At 41.6% G+C, this 27,693-nt stretch overlaps 1 protein-coding gene across 1 annotated transcript in view; it reads left to right on the top strand.

Moving 5' to 3' along the window:
- Nucleotides 1-27,693, top strand: part of otud4 (OTU deubiquitinase 4) — a 100,775-nt gene that overhangs the window by 39,569 nt on the left and 33,513 nt on the right. The window contains exons 5-11 of the mRNA XM_060832916.1: nt 4,756-4,828; nt 8,633-8,714; nt 15,974-16,124; nt 19,546-19,612; nt 21,371-21,491; nt 21,582-21,646; nt 24,931-25,028. Of these exons, the coding sequence (XP_060688899.1) occupies nt 4,756-4,828; nt 8,633-8,714; nt 15,974-16,124; nt 19,546-19,612; nt 21,371-21,491; nt 21,582-21,646; nt 24,931-25,028 (657 nt within the window). The remainder of the gene's footprint in view (nt 1-4,755; nt 4,829-8,632; nt 8,715-15,973; nt 16,125-19,545; nt 19,613-21,370; nt 21,492-21,581; nt 21,647-24,930; nt 25,029-27,693) is intronic.

The raw sequence follows: 27,693 nt of genomic DNA, 5'->3' as shown, positions 1-27,693 counted from the left end.
GACATTGTTCCCTTCTAAGGTGTATGTCTGCTTGGGAGAAATATCTAAGGACTAAGTCTAACTGCTCCTTATTGGTCTTCCCTGTTATAAGCACATCATTCAGATAAATGGCGACTTGGGGTAGACCTTGTAAAATGTTCTCCGTCGTCCTTTGCTGACAATATCCTAAATCGCAGTCTCGGGTATTTGGTACAAACAATTATGTAGCGTACCTCTGGGAATCGTCATCTAACCTCAGTTGCAATTATGCATGACTCATGTCCAGTTTTGTGACGGACAACCCCCCTGCCGGATTTGTGTATCAGTCTTTTATGCGAGTGATTGGGTAATTATCCAGCTGTGAAGAGCAGTTTACCGTTTGTTTAAAATCCCACAAAGGTGAACCAAACTGTCGGGCTTCACAATCATTACAACCGGTGCTGCCCATTCCATAAACTGGACTGGTTTGATGATGCCTTTGCTATCCCGCCTCTACTTGTGCACACAAGGCACATGGTTCTGTGCAGGCCTTGCAGAATCGTCAGATTGCTTCCTGGTCAGCAAACAAGATGGCCTTGGCTGTTTTGATCTAGTCTCAAGATCTACCTGAAAAATGGCCTGGTGTTTAATTAGGACTTCATTTGGGCAGCCATTTTCTAATCGATAAATGTACCAAAGGTCATAGAGTAATAGAAATATCCGGCATGGAAACGGGCCCTTCGGTCCAACTCATCCATGCCGACCAGATATCCTAAATTAATCTAGTCCAATTTGCCAGCATTTGGCGCATATCCCTCTGAACCCTTCCTATTCATATATCCATCCATATGCCTTTCAAATGCTGTAATTTTACCAGCCTCCACCACTTCGTCTGGCAGCTTGTTCCATACATGCACCACCCTGTGCGAGGAAAAAGTTGCCTCTTAGGTTCCTTTTGAATCTTTTCCGTGTCACTTTAAACCTGTACCCTGTACTTTTGAACTCACCCCCCCCCCCCCCCCCCCCCCCCCAGTGGAAAGACCTTATCTACTTGGACCCGATCCATGCCTGTCATGATTTTATAAACTTTTAAGGTCACCTCTCAGCCCCTGACACTCCAGCGAAAATAACCCCAGCCTATTCAGCTGTCCCTATAGCTCAAATCGTCCAACCCTGGCAACATCCTTTTCTGAACCATTTCAAGTTTCACAACACCCTTTCTATAGCAGGGAGACGGGAATTGCAAGCAGTATTCCAAAAGTGGCCTAACCAATGTCCTGTACAGCTGCAACATGACCTCCCAACTCCTTTACTCGCTGACCAGTAAGGGCAAGCATACCAAAATCTTCACTATCCTATCTACCTGTGACTCCACTTTCAAGGAACTATGAACCTGCACGCCAAGGTCCCTTTGTTCAGCAATATTCCCCAGGACCTTACCATTTAAGTGTATAAATCCTGCTCTGATTTGCCTTTCCAAAATACAGCGCCTCACATTTATCTAAATTAAACTCCCATCTGCCACTCCTCTGCTCATTTGCCCATCTGATCAAGATTCTGTTGTACTCTGAGATAACCTTCTTCACTATCCACTACACCTCTGATTTTGGGTGTCATCTGCAAACTTATTAACAGTATCTCCTATCTTCACATCCAAATCATTTATATAAATGATGAAAAAAAGTGGACCCAGCACCGATCCTTGTGGCACACCACTGGTCACAGGCCTCCAGTCTGAAAAGCAAACCTCCACCATCAGCCTCTGCCTTCTATCTTTTGAGCCAGTTCAGTATCCAAATGGCTAGTTCTCTCTGCATTCCATGTAATCTAACTTTGCTAACCAGTCTATCATGAGGAACCTTGTCGAATGCCTAACTGAAGTTACATCTACTGCTCTGTTTTCATCCGTCCTCTTCGTTACTTCTTCAGAAATCTCAATCAAGTTCATGAGACATGATTTTCCAAGCACAAAGCCATGTTGGCTATCCTTAATTAGTCCTTGCCTTTCCAAATCCATGTAAATCCAGTCTCTCAGTATTCTCTCCAACAACTTGCCCACCATTGATGCCAGGCTCACTGGTCTATAGTTCCCTGTCATTACCGCCCTTCTTAAATAGTGGCACCTCAGCCAATCTCCAGTCTTCCGGCACCTCACCTGTGACTATCGATGACACAGATGTCTCAGCAAGAGGCTCAGTAATCACTTCTCTAGCTTTCCACAGGGTTCTAGGGTACACCTGATCAGGTCCTTGGGAGTTATCCACCCTTATACATTTTAAGACAGCCAGCACTTCCACCTCTGTTAAATAGACATTTTTCAAGATATCACCAGCTATTTCCCCACATTCTGTATCTTCTATGTCCTTCTCCACAGTAAACACTGATGCAAAATAAAGGTGTACCCTTAATTTATAAAGATTCCCCAGTATAGGTTCTCAGTCTGTCCGAGATCTTGTGTAAACCTAAGATTGAAGTCCAGAGCAAATTTTGTTAAAGACTGGTTCTGTGATCGTTGAAACAGCTGTTTCAGTGCTGACCTGCATTTGAGCTAGATGTTTGTTATAAACCAGGTATAGATGCTTTTGCATGATTATGTTATTAATTCAGAATACCAAATGATGTCTCAGCATCACATTAAGGGTTAAACCAAAGTCCTATGCCTCTGCCAGTGGTTTTAACCTCGTCAAAAATTCCGATATAGATTGCTGTTGTTCTCAAATTGCTGTGTAAAAATAGTAGTGACTCAGAATTAGAGGAGGCTTAGGTCCATAATAATCCTTCACTAGATCTGTCAACCCTTGAAAGGTTTTAGTATCTGGTGCCTCAGGGAAAGTTAGGCTCCAAAATCTCTGCGGGTCCACATGCTGTCAGGAGAATTTCTCGTTGCTTTTCATCTGCTTCCGTCTCATTTGCCTGGAAAAATAATGGATTCTTTCCACAGACTGCCCAGTCTTTGGCAGAATCAAACGTGTCAAGCTTCCCAAATAATGGCAGGATGCCAGAAATGCTTACCCTAACTCCCTTAGTCCAAAGATATGCAAATTAGTTGGCTGTACTAAATTGCCGATACTATCAACGAATGTGTAGGCTAGGTGGATTAGCCATGGGATATGCAGGGTCGCAGAGATAGGTGGGTCTGGGTGGGACAACTCCTCTCTCCAGTCCCACCCACACCCCACCCCTCTCCAAGTCCCTCTCCAGCCCAGAAGAAATATCTTGCCTTGACACCAGGTAGGCAGCCCAGCCGTTGGGACTGTTTTTGCTGTGGTGAACATTTATCTATTCCCCTAACAATGCTTTCCAATATTAATGCTACGTTTCTCTCTTAGTGGGGTATTTGAATGACACGTTAGGTCACAGTGCTGTGGTCAGTACACTGAACCTCCCTGCCATCTTTGCCCTTGCCCACACTAGAGACAAGAACATTGTGCTTGTTCTTGGGCAAGCACATTGAATGATGCTTCTCCAAAACTAAATTCTGAATCCCCGTACCTTCCTTGCTGGACACTTTATCTTTCACTGTATAGAATGCAGGCTCTAAAATTCCTTTTCTAAATTTCTCCACCCCTTTAGTTCCCCATCTATCCCTTTTCCCATTCTTCTCTCTCCGCATACCCCCCCCTCCCCCCAAGCTCACTTTGGTTACTTGCCCTAATATCTGGCCCTCTTTGTTAGCTTCTTCGAGGAGAAAGTGAGGTCTGCAGATGCTGGAGATCAGAGCTGAAAATGTGTGTTGCTGGAAAAGCGCAGCAGGTCAGGCAGCATCCAAGGAACAGGAAATTCGACGTTTCGGGCTGAAGGGCTTATGCTTGAAACGTTGAATTTCCTGTTCCTTGGATGCTGCCTGACCTGCTGCGCTTTTACAGCAACACATTTTCAGCATTTTGTTAGCTGTCAGTTTTTACCTGATGAGACTCCTATAAAGTACCATGGGCCCATTAGTGCAAGTGGCTGTTGATCAGTTTGGAGGGGGAGGATTTATTTGTTTTGTAAGTGTACCATGTAGTTTCTCTCTCTCTCAGGATTTTGATTTGGGGAGTTGAAATTTAAATGGGCTGGGGAAATTCTGGATTGTAAGCATTAAATACCAATCTGTACTTGTTGGATGTGTCTCTGGGGTGACCATTGTTTGCAAGTCTACAGTTACTTTCTCCTATTACCTCCTCTTCATTGGATATTGAGCTCAGCATTTATACCTACACTACTGCAAGATTGCCAATTGGAAAGTGTGATGTAGTGTCATTGTTCTACTACTTTGTTTCTTGTTATGTCTGTATTGCACCGTTGTCTCACATACTCTCTGTTTCTGTTTCTGACTATCTCTGTGACTCTCCTCCCCCACCCCAACTATTTCCTGATATTCATTTTTCTTTTTCCCCCCCCTCCTGAAAATAGTGTAGAAATATAGTTGTCCCATCTGATACAAACACAATACATGGGTGCTGAGCTCCATCCAGTACTGTGGACAGTTCCCATTTTAGTTTTAGCAGATATTAGGAGAGTCTTGGCTTGACCTGATCTGATCAGATGACGATATCCATGTGAATGTTTGACAGTAGCCAACTGAGTGAGATTTTTGCTGCTCATGGTTTGGACCAGAAAGTATGGTGTTAATTGATACTGATCCTACATTCGGCCCAGCTGACTATACCTAGGACCTTCTGGATTCTATGGCTTGAAACAGTTAAGTTGTAATGACTGTTATCTCTTGGTTTGTACAGTAAGATAGAATATGATTAGGTTTTTCGTGGTTGCTCCAATATAGTTTTTAATCTGTTATATTTTTTACTTTTACAGACGAGATTTTATAATTTACCAGGAACCAAATAGACCACCTGCCCGTGTTACTGAAAATGGATTCCCTGACACAGTAAGTTCTCAGAAAAACTGGTGAAGTCATTTGCAGTGATTCTAAATGAAGATACAAGAAAATTACATCGTAAATCAACTCCAGAGGCATGAGCATATAATCAGAGTTGTTGTCCTCTGGATAAGGTGTTAAAACTGTTATCCCTTCTCTCTTTTGAACACGTGTGAAAGATTCAGTGACGTTGTTTTATGAAGACCAGTAGAATTTACCTCAGCATCCTGGCAAATGTTTATCTAAAATCACTTGAAACAGATTTATATGGTTATGAACTCATAGTTGTTTTTTCAAGTTTACAGTATTCCAACTGACAGTTGCATGTCAGAAATGTGCCATTGTTTCAGAAATATATACTTTTGACTGTAAAGTGCTTTGAAAGTTCCTGAATTTGTGAAAGACCCCTGTGCAGATATAATTTTGTTATTTCCAAATATTTACTGCTTAGAAGTCAGTTTTAAAAAAAAGTTTGCGTTGTTGAGACCATTGGTTTGTACAGCTGCGACCGAGTACAACACTCGAAAGCTGTACTATTCTTTAAACTACTGAACTCAAGTATTACTGTATCACAAGCTTGATCTCCCATTTGGTTGTTTGCTGAGCTTCCCATCCCAAACCTTAAAACCATGTCGATAACTAACATCATCCATCTCCATCCCTGCCTTAGCTTGTCTGTTGCTGAAACCCTCATCTGCGCTTTTGTTCTCTTTCAACGTGATTTTTAAATATTATTCTGACCAGCCTTCTGCCATCTACCCTCCGCAGCCATGAGCTCATTCAAATTCCTACAAACCGATTCCAAACTTGCACCAAGACAGCCTGTGTGGAGCTGCAGGAGATGGGGGGAGATACAAAATGAGTATGTTTGCATCAATGTTTACGGTGGAGAAGGACATGGAAGATATAATGTGGGGAAATTGATGGTGACATCTTGAAATGTCCGTATTACAGAGGAGGAGGTGATGGATGTCTTGAAATGCATACATCCGCAGGACCTATCAGATGTACCCTAGAACTGGGTGGGAAGGTAGCGAAGTGGTTGCTGGGCCTCTTACTGAGATGTTTGTATCATCGATAGTCAAAGCTGAAGTACCAGAAGCCTGGAGGTTAGTTAATGTGGTGCCACTATTTAAGAAAGGTGGTAAGGAAAAACCAGGAACTACGGACTGGTGAGCCTGTCATTGGTTGGTGGGCAAGTTGTTAGAGGGAATCATGAGGGACAGGATTTACATGAATTTGGAAAGGCAAGGACTGATTAGGGATAGTCATTGTGACTTTGTGTATGGGAAATCATGTCTCATGAACTTGATTGGGTTTTTTGTAGAAGTAACAGAGGATTGGTGAGGGCAGAGCGGTGGATATGATCTATGTGGACTTCAGTAAGGCATTCAACAAGGTTCCTCGTGGTAGACTGGTGAACAAGGCTGGATCTCATGGAATACAGGGAGAACTAGCCATTTGGATACAGAACTGGCGCGAAGGTAGAAGACAGAGGGTGGTGGTGGAGGAGGGTTGTTTTTCAGACTGGAGGCCTGTGACCAGTGGAGTGCCACAAGGATCAGTGCTGGGTCTGCTGTTTTTTGTCATTTATGTAAATGATTTGGATGTGAACATAGGTGGTGTAGTAAGTAAGTTGCGGATGACACCAAAAAGGTATAGTGGACAGCGAAGAAGGGTTACTTCAGAGTACAACGGGATCTTGATCAGGTGGGCCACCGGGCTGAGGTGTGGCAGATGGAGTTTAATTTAGATAAATGTGAGGTGCGGCATTTTGGAAAAGCAAATTGTAGCAGGATTTATACACCTAATGGTAAGGTCTTGGGGAGTGTTATTAACAAAAAGACCTTGGAGTACAAGTTCATAGCTCCTTGAAAGTGGAGTCGCAGGTAGATAGGATAGTGAAGAAGCGTTTGGTATGCTTTCTTTCATTGATCAGAGTATCGAGTACAGGAGTTGGGAGGTCATGTTGCCACTGTACAGGACATTGGTTAGGCCACTGTTGGAATACTATATGCAATTCTGTTCTCCTTCCTATCGGAAAGATGTTGTGAAACTTGAAAGGGTTCAGAAAAGATTGACAAGGATGTTGCCAGGGTTGGAGGATTTGAGCTGTAGGGAGAGGCTGAATAGGCTGGGGCTGTTTTCTCTGGAGCGTTGGAGTTTGAGGGCTGACCTTTATAAAGGTTTATAAAATCATTAGGGGCATGGGTAGCGTACATAGACATGGTCTTTTCCCTGGGGTGGGCAAGTCCAGAACCAGATGGCATAGGTTTAGGGTGAGAGAGGAAAGATTTAAAAGGGACCTAAGGGGCAATTTCTTCACACACAGAGTGGTACGTGTATGGAATGGGCTGCCAGGGGACGTGGTGGGGGCTGGTACAATTTCAGCATTTAAAGGCATCTGGATGGGTATATGAATAGGAAGGATTTGGAGGGATATGGGCCAAGTGCTGGCAAATAGGCCTAGATTAGGTTAGGATATCTGGTCGGCATGGACGAGTTGAAATCGAAGGGCTTGTTTCATGCTGTACATCTCTATGACTGGGTAAGGGATTCCATGATCCTGTGAAGTTGTTTTAACCCAACATCTCTGTACTCACTAGTCTATCTTGGTTGTACAAGGCTCGATTTAAATATTTTCAGCCTTGTTTCCAAACCTGTAATAGATCACCAACTAGATCTCCAAACTGTATGTTTTCGATTCTTATACAGTCCAGGTTTTCATTGCACAAATTTGAAATGACTTGCTGCTCACTGTTTGAGTCTTAGTATCTGGGACAAAGACAGAAGTTGCTGGGAAAGCTTGGAAGGTTTGGCAGCATCTGTGAAGGGAAATGGTTCAGGTCTGGTGACCCTTCCTCCGATCCTTTTCCAGCAACTTCTGTCTTTGTTTCTGATTTACAGCATCCTCAGTTCTTTGGGTTCTTATTTTCCTAGTATCTGGAAGTTGCTCCAGGCGTCGGTGTGGCTTACTTTCCTCCTTTTCAAAGATTCTCTTTAAAAGCTGCTTCTTGAACCAAGCTACGTTTGATCATCTGACCTTAGATCTGGTCAGATCTTTGTAAATTACCAGAGGTGCAATTCTAAATGTTTTGACGTTGTTACATCCTGCACCAGAATGCTTTTGTACTCTGTTCTGACCTCTAACGCTTTAAAGAAATGTCTGGAAGTAATTGACTGGTGAATATCTTCTGTTGAGAGAAGCCCCTCTGTAAATAACTATGATAGCTATAAACTTATCTATTACAGGTTTTAATGTAAACAATAAGTTTAAACACAATCTGTCGTTTCATACATACTTTCTTCAGTGGTTGTTACCAATATTATCAATGATCTGGCTTTATTTGTTCATTAATGAAGAGATGCTGAATGATCCATTGGAGGTAGTGGTCTCAGCTTGAATCTAGTTTGAGTTGCTGTTCAAGCGAATAGGCATAAAACTTGAAGCAGCTCTGAAGGATGGTAGATTTTGGATTGTAGCAGGAAATCACAATTCAAATAAAAATAAACAATACATTCCTGGAATGGTATTATCACTTAGCTTTTGGTATTGTGCACTAAACTGTAAAACTAATTAACCTTTAAAGTGCCCCATAGGCAAAGCATTTTATAAACCGAAGGGCAAGAGTTTTTTGGGTGGCAGTGTTTTCCACTCTGCTAGTCCAAAAGTTGAATATGAACTCATTCCAGTTGTGGCAGTGCCAAGGAGCATTAGTTGACTGGATTTGGACATAGATAGCAACCTGCTGATGTCCAAAGATGATGATAATAATAATAACTGGACCATTTATTTTCTCAACTTCCATTTAGATCCTTTTATGCTTTTCAAATGGAAATCATTATGATAGTGTCTATCCTAAGACATTTGTGGATGCTGCAGCCATTTGCCAGTGTAAGTACTCTGATTTTAATTTGCAAATTCATTTTATTGTCTATAATTTACGACAGGGCGAAAGTGAGTACTGCAGATGCTGGAGATTACAGTCAAGAGCGTGGTGCTGGAAAAGTACAGCAGGTTACGCAGCATCCGAGGAGCAGGAAAATCGGCATTTTGGGCAAAAGCCCTTCATTCCTAATGAAGAGCTTTTGCCTGAAACGCCGATTTTTTTTCCTGTTCCTCAGATGCTGCCTGACCTGCTGTGCTTTTCCAGCACTACACTCTCAACTATAATTTGCAACAGACTATTCCAAACTGCCGATGTTACATCACTTTTTAAAAATGTGCAAGATTTTTTTGAAATGTCTCATTTAAATGGAGTTTTAGCTTATGCATATGTATCCTTCCCTCCAACTGATTCTCTAGATTGTTAGAGACAGAGTGAGAAAGAACTGCCGAAATGCTTGCCTCCTTCACAGCTGCCCATAACCAGAGAATTTTAAGAAGATGTCTGTGTGTTTTCACTCCTGAGTGTGATGATTTGAATAACCAGCTTTTCTTTTTATGAAAAATATTGTCTGTGAAAGTTAATTAATTGAAACCAAAAAAAGATGAATAATTAACTGAACCAAAAAAAATTTAATTATTCATGAGTCTATCTTGTTTTATAAGAGGTTCATTGTAAATCTAATGATGGATATGTTATCTCACCTGAAGTGCAGCTGGGTGAATTGAAGATCTGAAGCCATATGCTTCTTGATGAGAGAGACTTTATGTAGGTCACTGTCATTTTCTTAGGGTCTCATCACCAAAGGACTGTTTAGCTGTTTGCTGGACTCAAAAGACAGTAGACATGGAGACCTTATGATTTTTAAAGCTTCAGGTCTTTCTAAGAGACAAAAAAAACCCTGCAGATGCTGGAATCCAAAACAGACAGGCAGGAGGCTGGGAGAACACGGCAAGCCAGGCAGCATCAGGAGGTGGAGAAGTGGACGTTTCTAGTGTAACCCTTCAGGACTCTGGAAAAGGGTTACGTTGACTTCTCCACCTCCTGATGCTGCCTGGCTTGCTGTGTTCTCCCAGCCTCCTGCCTGTCAGATCTTTCTAAGGCACAGATGTTGCTACCACTTGGTTTTCTGTAACAGGCCTTTTTAAATCGCAAACAATTGGTATGTAGTGAACAAATGATGGGAAAGGCACGTGGAATGCTGTGATTTAGTGCAACGGGAAAGGATGTTTTGTTACAATTATATAATGTGTGGATGTGGCCGTATCTAGAGTACTGTGGACAAGTTGGGCCTTCTAACCATTAGGGTTTAGAAGAATGAGAGGTGATCTTATTGACTCATGCTAGTCCTTGAGGAGACCTGATGGGATTGATGCTGAAAGAATGTTTTCCCTGTATGAGAGACTAGTATTAGAGGGCCACATAAGATGGAAATGAGGAAAAAATTGTCTTTTTGACTGGAAATCAGTGGAGGCCAAATCATTGAATATTTTTGAGGCAGAGACCATTAAATTCTTAACTAACAATGGAGACATAAGACATCAGCGGTAGGTAAGAAGTGGAGTTGAGGGCACAGTCAGATGAGCAATGTTATTAAGTGGCAGAACTGACTTGAATGTGTTAAAAGAAATCTTATTCCTAATTCCCTTATTTGTATGTTATTAAAATTGCCTCTTTCAAACATGGCTGCAGTTGCACAGCTCTCTTCATGACCAAGTTCTGTTTCTCAAAGTGCAAACCCAAATTCCAATGTTTTCTCTTTAACCTGTTTTTCTAATCAACCTGTTCAGAGATGTTATCACACACCTCTGGAGTTGGTGGGATTTGAACCCAAGCTTTCCCGTCCAGGAGTAGCGACACTATCACTGCGCCACAAGAGGGCCCAGTTAGCTGTGTTAAATTTTTTAAAATAATTATCAAACTTATTTTCTAATCAACCTGTTCAGAGATGTCTATCTCTTTTTCGCAAAAGGGCCCTGCAAACCTATATTCATTGATTCTTTCAGTGACTTAAGTAATTGATTAGTTTGTTGGCATAGCTTCATCAATAGTTTTGATTTTGGGATGTGTAGCTAACAACTTTGAGTGGAATGCATTTTTAGCACAAAGCCAGACATTGAGTCAGTTCTTTGGTTAGTTTCAGAACAAGTCATCTGACTGCTAGTGGTCATCTCTTTGGAGCACTTTGAATTGACTACTTCATTGGAAAATGGATGAAGACTCATACTGAATAAAGTTTTTGATTTAAAAGTTTTGAATTTGACATGCCTTTTAAAGAGTATAACAGTATAGAGCCATAGAGTCATACAGTGCGGAAACAGATCCTTTGGTTCAACTAGTCCACCCCCACCAGTTCCCAAATTAAACTAGTTCCACTTTCCTGCTTTTGGGCCATATCCCTCCAAACCTTTTGTATTCATGTACTTATCCAAATATCTTATAAACGTAACTGTACCTGCATCCAGCACTTCCTCTGGCAGGTCATTCCACACACTAATCATTCTCTGTGCTTTTTTAAAAAAAGGTTGCCCTTTATATCATTTTTAAAACTTTCTCCTCTCCCATAAGGGACCTCCATAAGTTCACCCCTCGACCTCCAACGCTCCAGGGAAAGGAGTCCCAGGCTTTCCAGCCTGTTTTCATAACTCAGACTCTCCATTCCTGGCAACATCCTGGTAAATCTTTTCTGAACCCTCTCCAATTTAATAATATCCTTCCTATAGCGTGGCGACTAGAACTGCACACAATACTCCAGGAGAGGCCTCACCAGCGCCCAGCACAGCCCGTATACTCCTATATTTAAAGGCCTAAGCAATGAAGGCAAGCATGCTAAATGCCTTCTTATCCACACTCTCTCTCTCTGACACAAATTTCAAAGAATTATGTACCTGAACCCCTAGGTCTTTGTTCTAAACAGCACTCCCCAAGGCCTTACCATTAATTGTATAACGGCCCCCTTGTTTGTTTTGACTAAATGCAATACCTCGCATGTATCCAAATTAAACTCCATTTGCCACTCCTTAGCCCATTGACCTAATTGATCAAGACCTCTTTGTAGTCTTAGATAACCTCCTTCATAGTCCACCAATTTTGATGTCATTCGCAAACCTACTATCCCATGCCTTCTATATTTTCAACCAAATTGTTTATATAAATGACAAACAGAAGTGGATCCGTTACCATTCTCTGTGGAGTACTCCTGGTCACAGCTTCCAGTCTGAAAAACAACTTGCCCCTGTCTCTGATCATCAAGCCAAGTTTGTATCCAATTGGCAAGCTCACCCCGAGTCCCATATGATCTAACTTTATTAATTAGAACCTTTTGACAAAGGCTTTATTGAAGTCCATGTAAACAACATCTACGCTCTGCCCTCATCAGTCTGTTTGGTTACTTGCTCAAAAACACAATCAAGTTTGTGAGACATGATTTCCCTCACGAAATCAGGCTGACTATCCCTAATCAGTCTGTGTCGCTCCAATGCATGTAAATCCAATCTTTCAGAATCGCTTCCAATAACTTACCCACACCGATGTCAGGCTCACAGGTCTATTGTTCCCAAGCTTCTCTTTACATCCTTTCTTAAGTAAAGGTACAACATTAGCCACCCTTCAGCCCTCTGACATCTCAGCCGTGGTTATAGATGAAACAAATATTTCTGCTAGGGGCACCACAATTTCTACCCAACTTCCCCCAACACCCTGGGATATACCTGATCAGGTCCCACAGTTTAATCCACCTTTTCTGCTTTCTAAGACTTCATCTTCTGTAATGTTAACTGTTTTCAAAATATTAATATTTATTTTCCTGAGCTTGCTAGCCTCTATTTCTTTCCCCAAATTAAAACCTGATGCAAAATATTCATTTAGTATCTTTGCCATCTCCTGAGGTTCAGCACATAGAAGACTTTGTTGATCTTTAGGGGACCCTATTCGCGGTTTCGTTGCTCTTTTGCTCTTAAAGTACTTGCAGAATTTCTCTGGATTATTATTATTAACCTTATCTGCCATGGCAATCTCTTTGCCCTCCTACAATGTCCCTACAATCTTTATACTCTTCAAAAGATTAATTTCATCCTAGTTGTCTCTGTCTAATATGATTCTTTCTTATTCTTGACAAGAACCTCAATGTATTCATCCATTGTTCCCTATTCTTACCAACCTTACCCCTTTACTCTAACAGGAACATAATGCGTCTGAACTCTTTATCACACTTTTCAAAACCTGCCACTTGTCAGTTGTCCCTTTACCTGTGAACAGTTTACTCAATCAACATTTGCAAGTTCTTGTCTCATACTATTAAAACTTGTCTGACTCCAAGTAAGAACTTTAACTTTCATGGAAGGCGTGACCTTTTCCAAAACTCTTTTAAAACTAAGAGAATTATGATCACTAGTCCCAAAGTGCCCCTACTAACACTTCAGTAACTTGGCCCTTTGATACCTTTTGTGCTGCACGTTTCTTCATTTAGATATCCTGCTTAGAAAACTGGTTGCACATTGCAAGTGACCACAAAGTGTCAATATATGGTTCAAGGAAAGGAGTCTTGCTCTGTTACTGGATGCGCGAAAAAGGTATCTGTTACGTAACTGGTCACAGAATATATTAATTCTGATGACCGTAATGCCGAGTAAAAGCAGGTCACATTCGGAACTTCAAACAACTTTAAATCTTAAAAATGACATAAAAGGGCTGGAGAGGATGGCTACCCAAGGTCAGCAGACTTTTGTGAGTTAGAACCTGTCTCTTGGAGATGGAAAAAGCAGGCTGAAGTGAGTCGGTAACTTTCCCTGAAACTAATCAAAACAAGTTTTGAGAAGATTTGTAGCTCAGGTTGAGGTTTTGGATGTAGGTTTGGATGAAAATTCCTGCTTTCTATATATATATGTTTGGGTTTCTTTGGTTGGTGATGTCACTTACTGTGTTGGTGATATTTCCTGTGATAAATAGAAAGCAGGAATTTTCAGCATTGCTTCTTATGAGGCCCACTGAAGATGTTACCAAGGAAGGTAACAAAACGTCTGGAAATGAAACTTTCAGCTCAGTGAGCAAACCTACATCCAAAACTAATAGCTGATTTGACTCTCTAATTCCAAAGCAAATACACTACAAAAACCCACAACAAATTGTAGAACCTGAGTGAATCTAATCCCTTATTCGGAAAGGAGCTTAAATGTATGGAAAGTCACAGATTGAGATTGCTGGTGTGTTTTTATCTGTTTTTTTTTAAATTATAAAGGACTATATTTCTTTCTCAGGACTATAAATTGCAGTGGAAGTTGGACTACTATTTGGTTGAGAAACCAGAAGAGCTTTGCAACTTGAAAATCAGCCCCTGCATTTTTTTTGTGTTGTGTAATAAAGTGTTGCTTTTTTGAAGCAGTGAGATAGTGAATTTGATTCTGAGTGCCACTGTGAGGGTTTGTGTTAAGGAAATTCTGCCTGTTGGCAATTTGTGGTTGAGCTTCAGAGTGTTAATCGCTGTAAGGGCCAGGCAAGCAGCGAGCGGAACATCCAAAGTCTGCTATTAGAAAGCTTCCATCATTTTGTCGCACATTCCCTCCTGCGCTGTACCTCTCATGCTCTCTCTCTCTGCCTGATGAAAAAGGCAGAAAGACCAAGAAAGTTTGAGAGAGTCATAGAGATGTACAGCACGGAAACAGACCCTTTGGTCCAACACGTCTGTGCCAACCAGATAGCCTCACCTAATCTAATCCCATTTGCCAGCACTTGGCCCATATCCCTCTAAACCCTTCCTACTCAATGCTGCAATTGTACCAACCTGCACCACTATCTCTAGCAGCTCATTCCATACACACACCACCCTCTGTGAAAACACTGCCCCTTAAGTGCCTTTCAAATCTTTCCCCTCTCACCCAAAACCTATGCCCTCTAGTTCTGGACTCCCCCCACCCCAGGGAAAAAGTCCTTGTCTATTTACCCTATCCATGCCCCTCAGGACTTTATAAACCTCTATAAGGTCACCCCTCAGCTTCCAACACTCCAGGGATAACAGCCCCAGCCTGTTCAGCCTCTCCCTATAGCTCAAATCCTCCAACCCTGGCAATATCCTTGTAAATCTTTTCAGAACCCTTTCAAGTTTCACAACATCCTTCTGAAAGGAAGGAGCCCAGAATTGCATATAGTATTCCAAAACTGGCCTAACCAATGTCCTGTACAGCTGCAACATGACTTCCCACCTCCTGTACTTAATGCTCTGACCAATAGAGCAAAGCATACCAAGCACCTTCTTCACTATCTTGTCTACCTGGGACTCCATGTTCAAGGAGCTATGAACTGCACTCCAAGGTCTCTTTGTTCAGCAATACTCCCAGGACCTTACCATTAAGTGTACAAATCGTGCTCTGATTTGTCTTTCCAAAATGCAGCACCTCACATTTATCTAAACTAAACTCCATCTGCCACTCCTTGGCCCATTGGCTCATCTGATCAAGATCCCGTTGTACTCTGAGGTAACCTTCTTTGCTGTCCACTATACCTCCAGTTTTGGTGTCATCTGCAAGCTTACTAACTATACCTGCTATGTTCACATCAAACATAATTTTTGATTGAGCGAGACAATTCTGAGGTAGGAAAAGACCGAGATTGAAATGAAGAAGCAGCAGCAGCACCCTACAGGCAACAGTATGTCATTGCTGACATCCAAATGACTGTGAGAAAATAACTTCCATAGTTGTAGGCTGGACTTTTGATCTTTTGGAATTTTGTTCATCCTCACTATATCCTTTTTCCAGTCTGCCTTGTATGTATGTTTGGCTTTTTGAGGGATATGGTAGTGTGTTAAAAATCCCTTTTACCAGTCTTGTTAAAGTCATGTATTTAACAATAAATAGTTTTTATGTTTCTGTTGAAACATGGTGTGAATTGCTTTTGTCCTGAGTAGCAGTTCTGCAAATTGATTATTTCGATGGTCTCATTGGGACTCTGTAAAATTTTGGGATGACTTGTGGGAAATTGGGGCACAGTTACCTGCACACTGTTCCTGGTCAAGTTGTGACAGAATCGGCTTAAGAGCTGTTTGCCGTCCGTCATGTGTCACAACTTAGATAGACAACCAGACTGTAGCTGCAGTTCGGGCACGTCTGCCTCATAAATACTCACAACCACTTACTTCACGAATTCTACAAACTCTGGCAGGGTCATCTGGCTGGTGGACACTAGTTGGCCCAATTGTATAACTTCAGGATTTCATATAATTTCAGGATATTATATGTGAAAGAGTAAACTAAAACCTGACTTTGTTTTGCAGCCATTTTGTATGAAGTGCTTTACCAGAACGTATTCAAGGTTGACATTCGTGCAATAATGCCTGCAGTGCTGGATGCAAACAGTGAAATCAATGAGGAACACTTCAATGACAGTGAAAATTCGGATTCTGATGTAGAAATAGAAATGATTGGGTAAGCCATCAGATTTTACACTAGTTTTTACTGTCAAATCCATGAATTCTGTACAATGGGAAGGAAAATCAGACATAGTGATACAAGCATATGTGCATTACCTGAAATCAGAACCCGATTTTGTTACCGGATGGAAATCAATACAGTCGGCCAAATTACAACATTTTTTGAATGAAATTTGAAATTCTTACTTGTGCTGCATTTTCTTCGGCTTCATTTGACAGCGTTGAACCCAGATGGTAGGAAATGGTTAATGGTGATTGCATTCTTGTTCTCTTCGTTGTGTTCTCCTACTCTTCCCTTCTTCTCTCAACACAAGCTCCACCACTCCCTGACAGATTAGATTAGTTTAGATTACTTAGTGTGGAATTAGGCCTTTCGGCCCAACAAGTCCACACTGACCCTCCGAAGAGGAACCCGCCCAGACCCATTCCCCTACATTTACCCCTTCATCTAACACTACGGGCAATTTAGCATGGCCGATTCACCTAACCTGCACATTTTTGGACTGTGGGAGGAAACTGGAGCACCCGGAGGAAACCCACGCAGAATGTGCAAACTCCACACAGACACTTGAAGCTCATTCTCTCCCCTCCACCCCTTTCTTTCTTTCTTTCTTTCTTTCTGTCTTTCTTTCTTTCTGTCTGTCTTTCTTTCTTTCTTTCTCTCTTTTTCTCTCTCGCTCTCTTTCTCTCGCTCTCTTTCTCTCGCTCTCTTTCTCTCGCTCTCTCTTTCTCTCGCTCTCTCTTTCTCTCGCTCTCTCGCTCTCTTTCTTTTTCTCGCTCTCTTTCTCTCGCTCTCTTTCTCTCGCTCTCTTTCTCTCGCTCTCTTTCTCTCGCTCTCTTTCTCTCGCGCTCTCTTTCTCTCGCTCTCTCGCTCTCTTTCTTTCTCTCGCTCTCTTTCTCTCGCTCTCTTTCTCTCGCTCTCTTTCTCTCGCTCTCTTTCTCTCGCTCTCTTTCTCTTTTTCTCGCTCTCTTTCTCTTTTTCTCGCTCTCTTTCTCTTTTTCTCTCTCTTTTTCTCTTTCTCTCTCTCTCTTTTTCTCTTTCTCTCTCTCTCTTTTTCTCTCTCTCTCTCCTCCCACACCCTCTCTTTCCCCCCTTCACCCTCTCACCTCCTGTCTGTTGCCCCACTCCCCTCCCTCTGCCTTTCCCCCTCTCCCTACCTCTCCCTCACACGCTGAGGAGTTCAGGACATGTGCACAAAACCCAGCACTCTCAGAGATGCCATAATCTGGTTGAGCTTTCAAAATTAGCCTCCTGCCTGCACAGGTAATTTTGAAGAAGATCAGGGCATTATCCCTAGTGTCCTGGCCAATATTTTTATCCCTCAACAGCATTACAATTACAGATAATGTGATCACGTTGCTGCTTGTAGGAACTTTTATTGCACATCTTGGCTGCAGTGTTTCCTAGGTTACAACAACGATACACTGCAAAAGTACCTCACTGCATAAAATGCTGTCTGATGTCTGGTGGTTGTGAAAAATGCCATATAAATGCAAATCTTCTTTCATTGACCTGTTCCCAAATTTCATTCCATTTGATGTCACCATATCTGCATCTTTTGTGCATGACGTTATCAAGAATGGTAGATAGTGAGGGAGATGGAGTCTTGTCTTATTTCTTTTAAAAGCTCTTATTTTAAATCTACTAGTTGCAACTTTATACCTCCTAGGTATAAGGCTAGTTCTGAATCCACTGAAGCAGACTCTCACTAATTACATAATATTCCTTTTTCTTTCCTGAAGAAATCTTCTGTGGTTATGCTTTAGTTAATTTCGCATCCCAAAATCTATCTCTGCAGTAAAACACAGATGATTTGATTTTAAAACTACTGAAGTCCTGTGTGCCCATCTGAGCTGGACTCTGCTTTGAGTTTTATGTTTGACAAAAAAATCGGGAGGAAACCTCAATAAACTTGTCTGAGTTGGATTCTAGAAGCCAGAAGAAAAACAGTTGCGTGCTAATTCCTGGCTTTACTCACTTTTAGATTTGAACTTTAATCTTTGTCTTGATTACTGATTTTCTGCAGTTGTGCGTCAATCTTTTCCTTGGAAAGATTACTTAATGTCACTTGCACTCGATGTCCATGTAATTCTCATTGTTTAATTTAAAAACATAGAGAATGAATAAAATATGCTTGATTAAAGACAGGACTATGACACATGCTGGTTTAACATAAAGACCCTTTGGGGTTAGCAATACATACACCTCCTTAATTGATAATGAAGCACGCTGACGCTTTTTTCATTACATTGAATGCCAATGAGAATCCAAAAAGAAAAGTTCAAAGCTGATTTGCAAAAAATACCCTACAGATTATTTTTTAACATCTCATACATAGCGAGAGATGGTTACTTGTTATTTACAGTGCATTGCTTTAATGTTGAGTTCCTGCACAATAAGAGCTATTAGCTTGCATTTCTAACGGAATTGTTACTATAGTGACCGTTATTTCAACCTTGTTAACCTGTGAGCTTTAGTTTGAAAAGCCCAGTATCCATGGCAGCTCATTAGGAACTATCACCTACAGATCCTGTTAATGGGCAAGAACACCCTGATTCCTGGAAGGTGATCATATGGAAGCTAATTAGATTCTCATACTTTCTTTAAAAAAAACTGTCTTGTTTACTTGAAAGAGTGTTAATGCAACAGCTTTTTGCAATTTAACATTGACTTAAAAATAAATCTTGGGGAGTCCTCTTGTGGCATGGGGGTGATGTTACTATCTATGGACTGAAAGATCTTGGATTCAAATCTCATCTGTTGCAGAACTGCGTAATAACATCTTTGAATAGGTTGATTAGAAAAATAAGACAATTTTTTAAAAAAAAGCAATCCGGCTGGTTGGATGATATTGGTAGATCCAACCTTTTTGCAATGATTTTGATTAGATTCCTAAACAGTATGGAAACAGGCCCTTCAGCCCAACATATCCACACCGACCCTGCGAAGAGTAACCCACTCAGACCCATTCCCTGACCCTGTATTTGCCTCTGACTAATGCACCTAATGCTATGAGCAATTTAGCATGGCCAATTCACCTGGCCTGCAAGTCTTTGGACTGTGGGAGGAAACCGGAGCACCTAGAGGAAACCCACACAGACATGGGGAGAATGTGCAAACTCCACACAGGCAGTCGCCCGGGTCCCTGGCATTGTGAGGCAGCAGTGCTAACCACTGAGCCAGCGTGCTGCCCTTGGTGCTTTGCCATGGTGATACTTCGTGAAAGAGTGAACACAAGCATTGTACAAATGTGTTTACTTGTAGACTTTCAATATCTTTTTAAAAATTAAATCTTCCATGGTCTCAGTTTTAATATTTCCCAGATCATTCCTGTGTAATTTTGCTGCTATCTTATGATTCAAAGATACCTAGATTGTGGCATAACTGTACATTTCATTTTCACATCTTTTAACAGGGGCAAAGCTGCCAATGAGCGTGATGTGACTGGATTCAAGTCCCAGTCATGTAATAAAGTCCTAAAGGTAATCTATAAATGGTGGGATATTGAAAATGTTGATATGTGTGTAAACATTTAATGCTTACCTGAAATACGTGCATAAATCTGTAATGATGCCTGAACACAGAAACTTCTAACCCAGTGACGTGGATGTATCTGAGGCAGCGAGACAATTGTATACACGCCTGGACAGTTTTAATTTGTGTAAATGATTTTTTGTTTTAAACCAGAAATCTTTTACTCATCACTGAGGGAACACATTCAGATCATATATGTTAGTAAATGTTGTGGTTCTGTTCGCCGAGCTGGAAGTTTTTGCTGCAAACGTTTCGTTCCCTGGCTAGGGAACATCATCAGTGCTATTGGAGCCTCCTGTGAAGCGCTGCTTTGATGTTTCTTCCGGTATTTATAGTGGTTTGTTCTTGCCGCTTCCGGGTGTCAGTTTCAGCTGTAGTAGTTTGTATGTGGGGTCCAGGTCGATGTGTCTGTTGATGGATGTTCTTGCCGTTTCCGGGTGTCAGTTTCAGCTGTAGTGGTTTGTATATGGGGTCCAGGTCTATGTGTCTGTTAACGGAGTTTGTGGATGAATGCCATGCCTCTAGGAATTCCCTGGCTGTTCTCTGTCTGGCTTGTCCTATGATGGTAGTGCTTTCCCAGTCAAATTCATGTTCCTGGTTGTCTGAGTGTATGGCTACTAGGGATCTTGTTGGTTTCTTTTGTCCCTTGTACAAAACGAAGACCAGTGACTGATATGTGCCTCCATCTTTGCTATTATCTTGGCTGACACAGCTAACTTTAGCCTGATCTGAGTTCTAAATGCAACTTGTGTCAGGAAAGAGTGGTGTCAAGGTTGTACCAATCTCTGGCAATTGATGGATGTGCGGTTACTTTAATAATTTAGCAACGGTGGAGGGGTGGGGTGGGGAAGAAGTGTCAGCCAAGATAATAGCAAAGATGGAGGCACACTTAAACATGCAATGCAGATTATTTTGAGGCTTCTAGCCAGATTAAAATACCAGACTGGGATCAGGTTAAATCCTGGCAGTTGGTGGATTGGTACTCATTTCCTGATGCCATTCCTTTTTTTTTCTTGCTCATCTCCTTCCCCCACCATGTTAAAAAATCACTCTAATGGGAACATAATTCCAACAGTCCTACAATACAATGCAGAGTGAATCCTAACCACCCTGATCAGGAAGGAGAAGTTGTTTGGAAATCAGTGTGGGTGCTTCAGAATGAACTGTCAAAAGCTTGATGTTGGAAATTCTTCGATCAGGAATTTATCAAATCAGAACTGTTGAAGTGGGTAGCACAGATGCATTTAAGGGGGAAATAGTTAACTGCATGTGGGGAAATAAATAGTCGAACATGCTAATAGGATGAGAACAGGTCCACGTGGTCTCTAACATTGGCACAGATCAGTTGGGTGGTATGGCTTTTGTCAATGTAAGACAAAACTAATGAGCAAGCTTTTGATAGATTGTTTTGTTGCCAGAATTTTTAACCAAATGATAGAAAGTAAGCAGATAATGGATGAGATTCTCCTCCACTGCTGATGTAAAACAAATGATATCCGATCAGCTGTTGTGTGCAGCATTTGATTTTTTTTTGTGTGTGTTTGCAATGGAACTAAATACTGGCTGCTGCAGAGAACAGACAGCTCGTGTAATAATATCAATGTTGTGCCATCACCCATGATAAATTTCTATGAAGCTACAAGCTTTAACGTGCAGACAGACCTTTGAAGCATTGCAAACGTGTGTTTATTGTCTTTTGTTCTCAGAAACAGCAAATGAAAAGTGAAAGTTCTACCCATGTGACCCTTCCAAGAAAGGTCCTCCAAGCATTCAACCCAAACATTTATAGAAATATTGAGTATGAAGTTTGGCAGAAAATGGAGCAAGGTGAGTGGATTACGTCAAGTTCAACCTTTTCATTGAGTTGGCTAGTTCATTGCTGACATTAATGATTTATATTCAAACTGTACTTTGCAGCACAACAGAAGAAAGATTATTCTATTGCTGCTGGGATGCAGTATGCTGTTGGGGACAAATGTAAGGTAAGCATTGCTGCATCATGATTTTTTTTGTTTTAGCTTTGTTACTCAAGAATTATGGCGATACTGTTTAACACTGTACCTCTTGCCATCTCACTGGGACAGAAAGTCTGTGTCATGGGTACCATCATTGTGTGCCTGGAAGTGGCACCCACTCCACCAGGTAGTTTATTGTGCTGCTGCTGATATCATCAATGTGTACCCAACCCCCATTCCTTGTTTTCTTACTGCCATCCTACCCACTACCTTACTGGCCTGCTCCTGACTTATTGCTGCCCACTACTGCTCAGCATCCTGCTCCATAGAGTCATCGTCAGAGGTATACAGAACAGAAACTGTCCTTCCAGCTTAACAAGTTTGTGCCAGTCCAACCCAATGACAACTATTCTAATCTCATTCTCCAGTACTTGGCTCATAGCCTTGCGTGCCTTGGCATCACAAGTGCACATTTGAGTACTTCCCAAATGTTATGAGAGTGTCCTCCTCTACCACCCTTATGAACAGTTCTTGGCTTATAGGGGTAGTAGATGTTGATGGAGCAGGAATGGGGAGGCTAGCAACTCAGACTTGCAAACCCAGGATTTTAAATTTGGAATCCAATGTTCTGGGAAAACTGCATTCTTTACATGTTATTAGGCTATCAGAGTGTGTTCATGAAACTCACCTGCTCCTTTATCTTTCTTGCTCTCCTTTACTTTTTCTTCTCTCCTCTTTCTTTTGTCCTCTTCCCCCTCGCTCCCTCTCTTGCTCTTCCTTTGCTCGCTGAGCTGGTAGATTTGTTCTGGGATGTTTTGTCACCATGGTAGGTAAGATCATCGGTGAGCCTCCGGTGAAGAGTTGGTGTTCTGACTTGCTTGCTATTTATGTGTCTTGGTTTGTTGTGGTGGGTGATGTCACTTCCAGTTCTGTTTCTGAGAGGTTGATAAATGGGGTCCAAACCGATGTATTTGTTAATGAAATGCCAGATCTCTAGGAATTCCCATGTGCATTCTGTCCCAGGATGGATGCATTGTCCCAGTCGAACCAGTGTCCCTCTTCATCTGTGTGTATGAATACTCGTGATCGTTGATTGTGTCTTTTGGTGGCTAGTTAGTGCCCATGTATCCTGGTGGCTAGGTTCCTGCCCGTCTGTCTGATGTAATGTTTGTTCCAGCCCTTGCAGGGTATTTTGTATATGACGTTCGTTCTGGTGGTTATTGGTACTGCTTAACAAAGGTACATAAACAAGGGGCCCTCCTCAGACTCATTTCCTGGTACACCAACATACAGACTAGCAAAGAAACCGCAATGCGAACTGAAATACCCAGTAGATGACTCAAGCCACTCCATCCACCCCACCCAGGAATTTCTGAACACTATCAAAGACACCAAGGTAGAGAACAACGAGATGATGGTTTCCTTCAACATGTCGGCCCTGTTCACATCAATAAACATCACCCGAGCCAAAGAAACACTGGCCTCACTGCTCGATGAACTAAGGACACAAACACCTGACAGCACCAACTCCATCAGCAAGGACAGCATCCTCAAACTACTACAACTGTGCCTCACAACCCACTTCACCTTCAACGACAAGATCTATTAACAAATGGGACGCCTATGGGATCACTAATATCAGGACTCTTAGCAGAAGCAGTTGTGCAGAGGCTAGAACGAACAGTCCTTCTCACAATCCAGCACAAGCTTTGGGTCCGCAACAAATTTGATGAAACCCACAAACACATAAACAACGTCCTTACTGGTATAAAGCTTACCAAAGCAGTAGAGGACAACAACAGACTCCCCTTCCTAGATGTCACGGTAGAATGAAAAGCCAGTGGAGAGCTGCAGACCAGTGTTTTCAGGAAAACCACATACTCTGACCAGGTACTCAACTAAGGAATAACCATCTTAACGCCCACAAACGAAACTGTATCAGGACATTATTTAAATGAGCCACAACACAATGTAACAGCCAGGAACTACGAGAAGCTGAGGAAATACACCTATACAACATATTCAGGAACAACAGGTACCTGATAAGCGCAGTCCACCAATTCCGACACAACAGATTTAAACAAAAAGACACAACGTGCCCAGAAACCCCAACCACCATGCCATACATTATAGACATCTCCGAGATGATGATCACACTACTCCAGCCTCTCGGCATCATGGTAGCCCACAAACCTATCACCACACTGAAACAGCTCCAGATTAATTTAAAGGACCCCATACCAATTACCAATAGAACAAATGTCATATACGAAATACTCTGCAAGGACTGCAAACAACATTACATTGGACAGACGGGCAGAAAACAAGCCACCAGGATACATGTGCACCAACTAGCCACCAAAAGACATGACTAATTATCATTGCTATCCATACACTCAGACAAAGAGGGACACCAGTTTGACTGGGACAATACATCCATCCTGGGACAGGCTAAACAAAGACATGCATGGGAATTCCTAGAGGCCTGGCATTCAAACTTGAACTCCATTATCATACACATCAATTTGGACCCCATTCACCAATCTCTCAGAACCAGGAGTGATATTACACACTACAACAGACCAAGACACACAAATAGCAAGCGGGATACAATGCCAATGCTTCATCAGAGTCTCGCTGATGATGTTACCTAGCATGGTGACGAAACGTTCGAGAACAAATCTACCAACTCAGTGAGCAAACTTATAACCTGACTGTACAAATTAATTAAGATAGAGATATCGTAACAAGTTGGGAATCCACTGTGGGTACTTTCATTGGATCACTGCAAATTTGTAGCTTTTTTTTCCCTCAGTAATTAACTATTGCTTATGATTGGATAATTACTGAGAAAATTAAAGGATGTAATTTACAATAATTTTCTTCATTCTAAACCCATTTCACCTGAAGGCACTGACTCATTTGAAGATAAAGCATGATTAAGAAAAGGAATGTTACACTCACGTCTTTAATCTCTTAAAAGAAATGCTCCTGAAATTAAAATATTCCAGAATATTCTTCGGTTCTCTGATCTTCACTAGAGCAGACTGTCATCTACAGGCGACACTAACACCTAGCCCCCTCCTGCAAATGGTCAGCACATCGTCTGAAGTATTTCATTATTCAGTTCATGCCTTTTGCTGTATCTTCATGCCTTACTATGGCGTATATCACTGAAAAACCTAGATGGATTGCTGCTTTCTAACAAACTTGGATTGGTTTGTTTTTTTTTGGGATGCGTTATGTAAGCAATAAAACTGTTAGAAAGTTTATATGCATTTTAAAAAAAATATGGTTTCATTACCCCTTAGGTATTCCTGGATGATGGTAGATATTACAATGCTCATATTCAGGCAGTCGATCCTGATAACGGACCGGTTGTTGTTTATGTGGAAGAACTAGGAGAAAAGTAAGTTTAATTATTTTAACTAACATTGTGCCTTGTGCACTGTGTCTATTTATTAAAATTAGAGAATCTTTTACGTGTTAGTCTAGATTCAGAATTATCAGTAAAAGCAAAATACGGTGCTGGAAGTTTGAAATAAAAAGCTGGAAATACTCGGGTCTGACAGCACCTGTGGAGACGAACAGAATTAGCATTTCAGTTCAAAAACTTATGAATATGCAAAGCAGTGGTCATTGCTGCACTAGCATTAATTGAAGTGCGCATATAGAGGGAAAATAGATCTCATTTTTCCCAACTCATGTACCTGAGGCTAGAACTGGTCAACTATTTAAACATGGAGAGTAGAGGCTATCATTGCTTCTCCTGAGAACTAGATTCAGATGAAAAAAAACAAAAATGTCTTGAGGGTTGTGAGAAGGATACAGGTAAATAGTTTACCCTGGTAGCTTAGTTGCTTTGTACATTTTATTTTTAGTAAGAATTTGATAACATGGTCCCAAGATGATCTTCAGAATTAATTGAGTTAGCTAATTTCCACCAAGCTGGTGTTGGGGTCATGGACTATATTAATTTGGGGGAACATCTAGCAGAAGTCTACTATTGATTTCCCACCACTGAATCCCCACCGAAATGTGAGTATATTTGACTGTCAGATGAAAATAGAATCTGGCAATGCTATATAACTCAATGATTGGAATAATTATCAAATGCACACTGATTAGCTTTGTAGAGTCATACAGCACAGTGACAGACCCTTTGGTCTAAGCAGTCCATCCCAAACTAAGCTAGTCCCACCTGCTTGCTCCTGGCTCATACCTTTCCAAACCTTTCCTATTCATGTAGTTAATTAAGATTAGATTAGATTACTTACAGTGTGGAAACAGGCCCTTCGGCCCAACAAGTCCACACCGACCCGCTGAAGCGCAACCCACCCATACCCCTACATATACCCCTTACTTAACACTACGGGCAATTTAGCATGGCCAATTCACCTGACCCGCACATCTTTGGACTGTGGGAGGAAACCAGAGCACCCGGAGGAAACCCACGCAGACACGGGGAGAGCGTGCCAACTCCACACAGTCAGTCGCCTGAGGCGGGAATTGAACCCAGGTCCCTAGCGCTGTGAGGCAGCAGTGCTAACCACTGTGCCACCGTGCCGCCCTAAAGTGCTGCGTAAGGCAACAGGGAACAGCCCACCCCATCAACTGAATGCAGATAAGCGGTTGTTTGCAAAGCAGATTAAGGACACACAAGGAAGAGTCAGACATCCCAGATGGGACTTGAACCCACAACCCCCGGCTTAGGAGGCCAGTGCCTTACCCATTAGGCCACTGGAGCTGCACCAGCATTAAGTGTCCTTTAAACATAGTAACAGTGCCCATATCCACCATTTCCTCAGGAAATTCATTCCACACATGAACCACGCTCTTGTAAAACAAAAAAAAACTGCCTCCATGGCTTTTCTTAAATCTCTGTCCTCTTACCTTAAACATGTGCTGCCTAGTCATGAAATCTTCCATAGTAGGGAAAAGACCATATACACTTACCCTATTTCTACCGCTCATGGTTTCAACCCTCAACCTCCTAAACCCCAGTGAAAAATGTCCCAGCCTATCCAGTCTTTCTTTATAACTCCAGCCTTCCGTACCTGGCAACATTCTGACAAATCTGTTCTAGAGCCTCTCTAGCTTAATAATATCCTTCCTATATAAGTTGATCTGTTATAATGCTTGTTTCGTCAGTGCGCATTGGCTATAATGCAATTAATGAATAATGGACGTTGTGTGGAGAACGCAAACTTTCTACTGAACGGGTATAGCAATTTTCTATTAGCGATCTTTTACAGTGTGATTTTCTGTAGTGTGATTTTCTAAAGCACAAAATTGCAAAGGAGCATGACTGTTGCCTTATAGTGGAACGACCTGTAACTGCGTAACCAGAACTGAACACAGTCCTCCAGAACAGGCCTCATCAGTGTCCTGTACAACCTCAACCATTATGATGGACTACTGGAGGGTGGCCAGCAACTGATACTCCAATGTGGTCCAAGGTTCATTGGAGAGTAGGGAAGGAAAATATTTTTCCACTTAAACTTTGTGAATGGTGTTGTAAACTAAATACTTCTGTGGCGATTTTGCTGTCTCATAATGCATCCTGTTGGTTTTCCTTGTTCGTGCATGTTGAGATTTGAAACATTTTTTGCCCTCAAAGTTGCTGTAAATGTATGCTGTTGTTGGAGAATCTGTGATTTTGGTGAAAAAGTACAAACAACGTGGACATGCTCAATCAATGAGGTGCAAGAATCAAAAAAAAATGTAGATGAGTGTGCGATCTCAGTGTTAAGTCAGGGAAAGAATGGTGCAATTGACAAGAAAGAAAACTCACATTTTTAAAATTAAAATTAAACATTTTTAGAATAGACTTGTTTGCTGACACCTAGGATCGTGCGTTGTAGCAGCAAAGTCTCTAGAAGAATGAGACTCCACTTTTTAAAATGTTGATGAACAGTTTAAAGAAAAACAGAAGATTCAGTAGATTCTAGAATGGTCCAGTAGGTTAGAAGGTAGCAAATTTAATACCACTATTCAAAACAGGAGGCAGAGAGAAAAAGGAAACTACAGGTCAGTTAGCCTGACATCAAATTTTAACCATTTTTTATCATTTA

The sequence above is a fragment of the Hemiscyllium ocellatum genome, chromosome 1 (genome assembly GCF_020745735.1).
Source record: "Hemiscyllium ocellatum isolate sHemOce1 chromosome 1, sHemOce1.pat.X.cur, whole genome shotgun sequence".
Lineage (NCBI taxonomy): Eukaryota > Metazoa > Chordata > Chondrichthyes > Orectolobiformes > Hemiscylliidae > Hemiscyllium > Hemiscyllium ocellatum.
Note: the sequence above shows the minus strand (reverse complement) of the source record. Positions and strands in the feature narration are given on the sequence as shown.